This window comes from Nannobrachium achirus (genome assembly GCF_963921795.1).
Source record: "Nannobrachium achirus genome assembly, chromosome: 12".
Taxonomy (NCBI): domain Eukaryota; kingdom Metazoa; phylum Chordata; class Actinopteri; order Myctophiformes; family Myctophidae; genus Nannobrachium; species Nannobrachium achirus.
In genome coordinates, this window is record NC_137832.1 from 29810055 (window position 1) to 29819517 (window position 9463).

A 9463-nucleotide genomic window follows, 5' to 3' on the forward strand; every position below is an offset into this window, starting at 1 on the left:
CCTGAACTGAGTCAGTGGGTCCCTAGACATGAAAAATCACTGAGGTGCTCGTTCGCCATAGTGCCACGAATGGCACAATGGCCAAATCAAATATGGCTGCCATCGGCTATGATGAAAATCCAACTTTTTTGTTTCTGGGTGTATGTGCACATATAATACCTCTATTTGGACTAAGTGGGGTGTGGGGAATTCATTTCTGATATTGTTTTTACCATTTAGGGTGATTTGGACCTCGAAAAGGTCATGGTCAAGGTCATTTTGCTATTCCAAAGACCGTGGCCATAACTTGGCCATTGTTAGGAGTAAAAAACAGGTGCAATAGGTCTAAATCAACTAATTCTGACATGTATAATTCATTTCTGAGATTGTTTTGACCATTAAGGATCATCTTGTCTTTGCAATATCAATGTCAATGCCATTTTTCAAAAACGATTTTGTTCATTACTTGCACTTTTATAGTATTTTTTCATAAGTTTGTTTTGTTTATAACAAAATACATACTAGTGAGAAATACAACAAGTAAACATCCCCATTTAACTTTAAAGGGGGGCGTTAAATGGGTGTTTAAATGAGAAAATAAGACCATTTACGAATAAAAGTGACACAATAAAATCACACAACAAAATCACATACAAAATGAAATAACAATTTCCCTCAAAGTGCACCATAATGTGATTGTAAGTTAATGTGATGTGTTTTTACAGGATGGATTTGTCATTGTTACATGGCAAAATATGATGCACAGAACTCCATCAGCAATGCAGCCATATCGTCGAGTGTTACGCTTCAGACATGGCAGGAGTGTACTTACGTCAAAGTGCTCCTTCCATCCATCAGAGCTTGACATTGCCTTTTTTGAGGCACCTGTCCTTTGGACAAGTATATTTCCTATTAACTTGTCCGGGCACAAAAGTCACTTGTCTGGATAAAAATGTCATACATTGAAATATAATTAATAACAAAAGGACAGCTAATGACCCCCCTTGCTCCCTCCACTCCACAGTATGGGCAGTCCATAGTCTGCATACAGCACAAAGCTGCTTGGAGCGCCACAGAAAAAGTGAAACCAAGAGTCACTTGTCCTCATTTTTAATGCACGGACAACAGGACATGCCCTGTTCCATGTTCCATTGGTTCTAGTCTTTCCTCAGGTTCCTTGGCTGTTGCAAGCAGGTGGCAAGAAATGCACTAGAAAGGTGCCTTGTTGGTCTCAGCAGGTGTACTTCTCTGCTACCAATGCTGTGTCTTGTTCTGTCAAGGTCTTTGCCTCTCCAAAGTTTGTTAGATATTGTACTCGGTCAGACGGTCTTAGCTATTGGTGCTCCAAGATGAGAGACTGCTTGATGCAGTGGAAGCATGTGCTGATTCTCACCAGTGCCATATTGCTGCCAGATCTCCTTCATCCCCAGCTTGGCAATATGGGGTGTAGTATAGCAGTTATGCGAAGGCGACAACAACTCTCTGGGGTCCGCTCATAGTTCCGGCATCCCATTATTCCGACCATTAGGTTAGTGAAGGTTAGGGATAGGCTTACAGTAGTAATAATGGAGTCAGTACATGCACCAGGTGTCAGCCTCCTCAATCCTATTCAAATTGTCTGGGATCTCTTCTCCACCAGCCGCCTATGTCATCATCACCAGAGACAACAGAGCTGACAATGGTAAATTGACTGCATTTACAGTATCGCTTTTCTCCAAAGCGCTTTACTATGTATTTCACATTCACCCATTAACACACACATTCACACATACATTCACACCATGAAACCTTGCAAGGTGCTCATCAGGAGCAGTTAGGGGTTCAGTGTCTTGCTCAAGGGACCTTCCACACATAACCAGGAGGAGCCGGGAACCGACCCTGGAACCTTCAGATTCCAAGGCCGGTCTATACTGAGCCACTGTCGCCCAACAATGTGGGTAGCATTGCCACAAGCTTGATTGGACAACATATTCCGAACACACAGCTGGTGTTCTCCTCAGACACCGACAATTTGTAAAGTTGCTGAGGGATGGGTGTGTCTGTCGACTCTGTTAGCTCTGATGATAAGGGGCTGGTGGTGAAGAGATCCCAAAGATTGAACTAGATTGAGGGGGATGACACCAAGCTGGTGGTACATGTTTGTGGAGTCAACTGGCCCCATTATAACTAAACCTATCCTAATCCTACCCTAATCTATTGGACGGAATAATGGGACGCCAGGATTATGAGTGGACCCCAGAGAGTTGTCATAGTCTCCTCCTTCGCATTAATGCTATACTACACCGCATACTTCCAAGCACTGGGGATGAAGTAGATCTGGTAGCAGTATGGCACTAGGGGTGCAGCGGCACACGCTTCCACAGCATCAAGCAGTCTCTCATCTTGGAGCACCACTAGCCAAGACAGTGATCAAGGCACATATTTGCCTGACTGCGAGCGCCAGACATCTCACACTACGTTTCACTTCGGGATGAGAGTCTGAGATTACGGACGGAGATTCTACTTCGGCGTGGGCGGGCTAAAGCCTATTGACGTCACACACACACACACACACACACACATACACACACACACACGCGCGACGGCGACGTGGCGTGACATTGCAAAAATACGTTATTTCTCATAACATATTATATGTCTGCATGTTTACGTTAGTGCAAAATGGTATTAAAACGTGAAGAAACGGCACTATTGCATCGTTTATTAAAATAATACGAGTCGAGTCTGACTCCGCCATGACAGTTTTCACGGACCAATCAGAGTCCACGAGCGTGTCTCACGTGAGCTCAAGAGCTCTGTTTGGAGGGGGCTGGGACCGGAGCAGCCAAACCACGTGCCCCAAGCATACAACCCTGATTGGCCCATTCAATGCGCCCGCTCTTCAGGCGCGCTCGGAATAGAATAAAATATGTGCAGCTTCAGTCCACACTAGGCTACAAACCACCCACCAACAGGGGGTGGTGATGTGCGGACTGAAGTATCAGGCTAGGCACATATGCCTTGGAGACTGGAGACGACTGCATGGGCCAGGTGGGGACTAAACATGCAGTCGTGGCTTGGCTACAATATCTAACAAACTTTGGAGAGGCAAAGACCTTGACAGAACAAGACACAGCATTGGTAGCAGAGAAGTACAACTGCTGAGACCAACAAGGCACCTTTCTAGTGGGTGCATGTCTTGCCACCTGCTTGCAATAGCCAAGGAACCTGAGGAAAGACTAACCAATGGAACATGGATGGATGCAAGGAACACTTCGATACTCGACGATATGGCTGACTTGCTGATGGAGTTCGGTGCATCATATTTTGCCATGGAACAATGGCAAATCCATCCTGTAAAAACACATCATACTAACTTGGATGCACACAATCACAATACTGGTGCACTTTGAGAGAAATTGTTATTTAATTTTGTGTGTGCTTTTGTTGTGTGATTTTTGTTGTGTGATTTTATTTGTCACTTTTATTCGTAAATGGTCTGTCTTATTTGCTCATTTAAACACCCATTTAAACCCCCCTTTAAAGTTAAATGGGGATGTTTACTTGTTGTATTTCTCACTAGTATGTATTTTGCTATAAACAAAACAAACTTATGAAAAAATACTATAAAAGTGCAAGTAATGAACAAATCATTTTTGAAAAATGGCATTGACATTGATATTTCAAAGACAAGATGATCCTTAATGGTCAAAACAATGTCAGAAATGAATTATATATGTCAGAATTAGTTGATTTAGACCTATTGCACCTGTTTTTACTCCTAACAATGGCCAAGTTATGGTCACTGTCTTCGGAATAGCAAAATGACCTTGAACATGACCTTTTCGAGGTCCAAATCACCCTAAGTGGTCAAAACAATGCCAGAAATGAATTCCCCACACCCCAATTAGTCCACATAGAGGTATTACATGTGCATATACACCCAGAAACAGAAAAGTTGGATTTTCATCATAGCCGATGGCAGCCATATTTGATTTGGCCATTGTGCCATTCGTGGCACTATGGCGAACGAGCACCTCTGTGATTTTTCATGTCTAGGGACCCACTGACTCAGTTCAGGTGAGAAACTCCCCTAACACCAAATTGCGAGCAGGACTTTAAGCCAGGTACTGGACTATAAGCGGCGTCCTTCCCCTTTTGTACAATGACTCTGATGCTCCATGTCTGTCTCCACCCACACAGCTAAATGAAAATACCCTAGTAAGGCTAATTATTTACACTTTCAGAGTGCATCATTCAAGATTCTTTATTGTTATCTTGTGTACTGGTAGTCAGGTACAGAAAAAGATAATAATAAGAAAGCGAGAGTGCAAAAAAGAGCAAAAGAGAACATCAGTGTACTGTATGTACACATGCATTTGATCTTGGTATATTATATACACCAACAGCACCTGGTCACACCAGCAGACCTGGCAGTGTCTTCCCATTATCTATATATCTGCCTGCCTGCCTGCATGCCTGTCTGTCTCGCTCCCCAGCTCTCTCTCTCTCTCTCTCTCTCTCTCTCTCTCTCTCTCTCTCTCTCTCTCTCCCCACCACAGCTCCTCTGTTGATTTTGTCCCTGTCGCCATAGGAATAGCAATGTTACACGAACTCCCTGGTGAGCTGTCAGAGATAGTGCGTCCACGGTAACCTGAGCAATGCTATACCAGACATACTGTATAGCCTACTCGGCCACTTAAACAACCATCATCTTTTTCAAGGAGAGAGGGATAGAATATGGTTGTCGGCAGGCTACGAAATGTTGCTCATTAAACACTCAGGAACAAATTGAATTGGACAAAACGGAAGTGAAAGAGGGAGAGCCAAGATAATCGGAATCAGGAGGTGAAGGCTGCTGTGTGGCCACCATACACACGCTGGTGCTAAACAAACACAATGGCGACAGTGTGAACACATTCATATATGTGAGGGGGATGCAGAGAGAGTGAGACGCACACACGCACGCGCGCACACACACACACACACACACACACACACACACACACACACACAGACCTACGCTGATCCGATAGAGACATACAAGGAGAGCGAGCAAGAAAAAGTGAGGAGAGAGAAAAAGGGAGAGATAGAGCGAGAGAGGAAGAGAATAGCTAATCTGTCATACACGCTCTACAAAATGGTAAACACAACTTTATCAACATGCAGTATGTGTGTGTACACTTATCTTTTACAGCTGTTACGTTCACCTGCTGACCTTCAGACTCAAATGAATTCTATGCCATAACACTGTTATTACAGCCACATATGTATCCAAAGCATTAGCAATAGCAAATGAACAATAATCAGAAATAGTTTATCTATACTATAATTTTCCAAATGTCTGTCTGTCTGAGTGAGTGAGTGTCTGTCTGTCTGTCTGTCTGTCTGAGTGTCTGTCACAGCGTTTCTCCTCAGTGGCTGGAGCAATTGATCTGAAATCGCATCACCATTAGCATATGAACACACCTGACATAACTGTGAAGCCCGTTTGTCACTTTCACAAATCATATGCTGTATATTAGCATTTTTATGGTGTATCTACTATCTATTCTGCATCTAGCATGAGGCATATCTATTCTGCATCTAGCATGGGGCAACATGTTTAACCAGCTGTGTGTGTGTGGCGTTTCTCCTCAGTGGCTGGAGCAATTGATCTGAAATCGCATCACCATTAGCATATGAACACACCTGACATAACTGTGAAGCCCGTTTGTCACTTTCACAAATCATAATATGCTGTATATTAGCATTTTTATGGTGTATCTACTATCTATTCTGCATCTAGCATGGGGCAACATGTTTAACCAGCTGTGTGTGTGTGTGTGTGTGTGTGTGTGTGTGTGTGTGTGTGTGTGTGTGTGTGTGTGTGTGTGTGTGTGCGCGTGCGTGCGTGCGTGTGTGTGTGTGTGTGTGGGGGGGGGTTGTCTGGCCCTGTTACAGATGTTGTCCAAAAATCATGCAGATCAGTACACAGTATCTCTGTAGCCATTAAACGAAACGGGTATTTCTTACATTGATGCTCCTACATACCGTATTATCATGCAAGCACCAGAAAGTTACTTTCCATCCCTCATATACTGTGCATGTGCACAGTGCACACCCCATAACCCACACACTGCACATTATTTCGGAGCTCATATCTTTGAACGGGTAACGACTAGTAATAATAATAATAGAAATAGAGTATGTATCCATACTAAGTCTGGGCGATATTAGGAAAACCTTTGATATTCGATAACGTTTTTGAATACCTCGATATCGATAATTAGTAATAATCGACATTAGTAAAATCAATTGCATTATATCGTTTTTAGTGTCTTTCTGCTTTAGGTCCACTGCTTGCCTAACCCAGATAATGAATAGCATATCCATGCATGCACAGTACACAGAATAAAGAAATTAAATGCCTTATTTCCATTTTCCAACAACGGTTTTATTGAAATAACCACACCTGGTTAAGATGGACTGCTTTTTTGCATGTGGTACGTGCATGCATAGTGTGTCTAGTAATTAATTTGACACATACACCAATACCTCATTTCAAGCCGTCATCTTCGATATGTATACCTTGCATGTTGATACCTCGATGTCAATATACCGGTATTCTCGATATATATGCCCAGCCTTAATCCATACAACCCCCCCCCCAAAACTACCAACAAAGGACACAGCTACATATACTGTACAGTAAGTCACTGACTCAGCTCTGGTGAAATAGACATGATCCTGTTCATTAGACAGTGGACAAGCACTCGATGTGAACCATGAGCAGAATTATGGCATGTTCTTTCAGTATGCTTGTATAGTATAACATCTACTGTATACAATGTATACAGTAGATGCCTTTTTTGTTCCATCGTGTTTGCATGTCGAGGATTCACCCTCATTCATTCAAAAACAAATGATGAATTATTTAGCAATATGGTCACGAGAGGAGAGAGTGAGAGAAAGAAAGAGAGAGAGAGAAAGAGTGAGAGTAAGAACATCCCCATGCAGTGATGGGGAGTGGGGGTGGGGAATGGAGTAACCGGTTTATACCAGTGGAATGCCCTATCACTCTGCACTGTCTGTACAACTAACCACAACGAGAACACGCGCACGCACGCACGCACACACACACGCGCACACACACGTGCTCGAACACACACAGTGTCCCAGGCAGACTGGTGACCCTAATATGATCCACCTGATACCGTGGGGGGTGGTGGGGGGGAGGGGGGGTTCTGGGCTGTGTGTAAAGGATGCCTGAAAGAATTTAAAGTCCTGGCTGGAGAGAGCCGAGTGCAGACAGATGCTACCCTCAGCCCATCCATCCATGATGATCAGAGTGAGAAGGCGAGAGCGCACAGTGCTGACTGAGCCGCGTGCGTGTGTGCGTGTGTGCGTGTGTGCACGTGTCTCTGTGTCCTGTATGTGAGGTGCTCTGGCTGGTTTGATCCGGTTTTCTCCGCCTGTAGTAGCCGCCCAGCAGCCTGGGTGCCCCCTGCGGGAGCAATGCACCAAGCCATTTCATCAGCATGTGAGTGCGGGTGCATCCCTTACTCGTGCGATAGTGGGGGCTGGGGGGTGGGTCAGGCAGGAGGAAGAGGAAGTGCACCATCGACTCATTTACTTTGACACTTCACCGGCGGAACATTTCCCTGAGGCCGTTCCAATCCGTCCATGCTATGTCTGCATTAGACTGCCAGCCAGCTGCCTACCATGCTGGCTTATGACAGTGGTTCTCAACCTTTTCAGGCCACAACCCCCAAAATAACCATATTTAACTGGGAACCCCCCACTCTGACGAGCACTAAGAGTTGAGGCATTACATTTTGTATAACACGGTTCTATAACGCGAGGCGTTGTGAGCATGTAGTTCTGCTATTTTCACAATTTCTGCCTCTAATATTTGACGGTTTGTCCAATGTTTTTGCTGTCATTTTAAAGGTATTAAAAAGTCCTTAAATTGTCACTTTACTACAGATACCCTCTATACACTTAAACTTTATGTTGGTTTGTTTACTGTAGAGTGGGAAAACGATGTTGCACATTAAGTTAATCATCTGGGGACCCCCCAAAATAATTTGTCGACCCCCCTGGGGATTCCGACCCACAGGTTGAGAACCACTGGCTTATGAAACACATCCCCACTTCCCAAAAACCAAACTAACGTGTTTAACCTTTTTGGAGCGGTGAAAGCGCTCCCAATAGACAGGTATGTCCGTGGGTATGTCCGTGGGTGGGTGGCTGGGTGGCTGGGTGGCTGGGTGGCTGGCTGGCTGGCCGGCCGTGTCCGTAGCCTGGCAATACCTTGAGTGGCCACACACAACACACTAGTTAAAGGAGGGGCGCTGTTTTGTGCAGGCCAGGCACACTCACCACTCACTCACAGGCACAGTTTACAGTTTACAGTTTAGGCATTTAGCAACACACACAGGGTATAGCTGCTCAGATTCACCGCTCCACTTCGAACCGAGGTTTGATTTTTTGTTTTCAAATTGCAAATGAAAATACTTCTGGGAAGAAACCGAATGCTGATTAGCTATTTACAGCTCTTAATTACCTGACTAGAAGCCCCTTCCTATGCTGCTTGGCTCTGTCTCTGTTACGTTTTACAATTTAATCGAGGGTGCTTGGAGTTATCCAGTCATGCTTTGTACATTTAACAGCTGAGAGGCCACCAGCCTTAACATCAGGCAGTGGAGGCAGTTAAAACTGACTCAGTGTTTTCCTATCACTCAGTCAAACAGGTTCAGAAAGTATTTCAGAACATGTTTGTTATATGAGAATTTAACCTGGGCAGGTATTATTCTGTCAAGTTCCTGCAAGCCAAATTACGTCAATATGACGTTATGATAACGTTCTCCGGTGACTCCGGTGACGTTCAGAACTAGGCCAGATTACAGCCCATATGGGGATGATCTTGACGTCATTACCAGGACGTCATATGGACTTTTTTGTTTTTGTTTGACAGGATTATTGTTATTGTTTGTAATGTTAGTTGAAATATGAGCATGTAAGGTTATATTCTGGGACATATCTGACTAATTATGATATGACGATCGGACCCTCTCTGACGTCCGTTTTCGTGGGCAGGATTTATGATGGTTGAAATCAGGTGATATTCTAGGCCAGATCTGACTAGTCATGGTCCCAATCGAGACGTCACTGATTGGTCCAGGTCCTGACCGTGCTTGCTGGGGCGCTGTTAGTCTAGAACCCATAATTATTTTAGCTCTAGTGACGTCACTGAGTACATGCAGGGAAAGGCCAGTGATGTCACCCATCTGTGATGGAGGCATAAACCAACAAGATTTGGAGATGCTTTTTGCGTGCATTTTGCTCATTATTGCTTTGGAACTTGAAAGAAAATCATATTTTAATCTCCCATCTTAATTTTTCAAGACGGTCATTGTTTGTGCTTGTGTGGCGGAGAGAGGCCCCAGCCTGAAGCCTCAAAAGTCTAATATCTGCCCTTGTTCCATAGGGATTATCCTTTGGAATAATGGTTAAGATATTG

At 44.2% G+C, this 9463-nt stretch overlaps 1 protein-coding gene across 1 annotated transcript in view; it reads right to left on the reverse strand.

Annotated features, from left to right (window-relative positions):
* Positions 1-7561, reverse strand: part of adam28 (ADAM metallopeptidase domain 28) — a gene marked incomplete at its 5' end in the record, with an annotated part of 50006 nt that extends 42445 nt beyond the window's left edge. Inside the window, one exon of the mRNA XM_080738560.1 lies at positions 7504-7561. Coding sequence (XP_080594686.1) covers positions 7504-7561 — 58 coding nt within the window. The remainder of the gene's footprint in view (positions 1-7503) is intronic.
* Positions 7562-9463: the final 1902 nt, after the last annotated feature.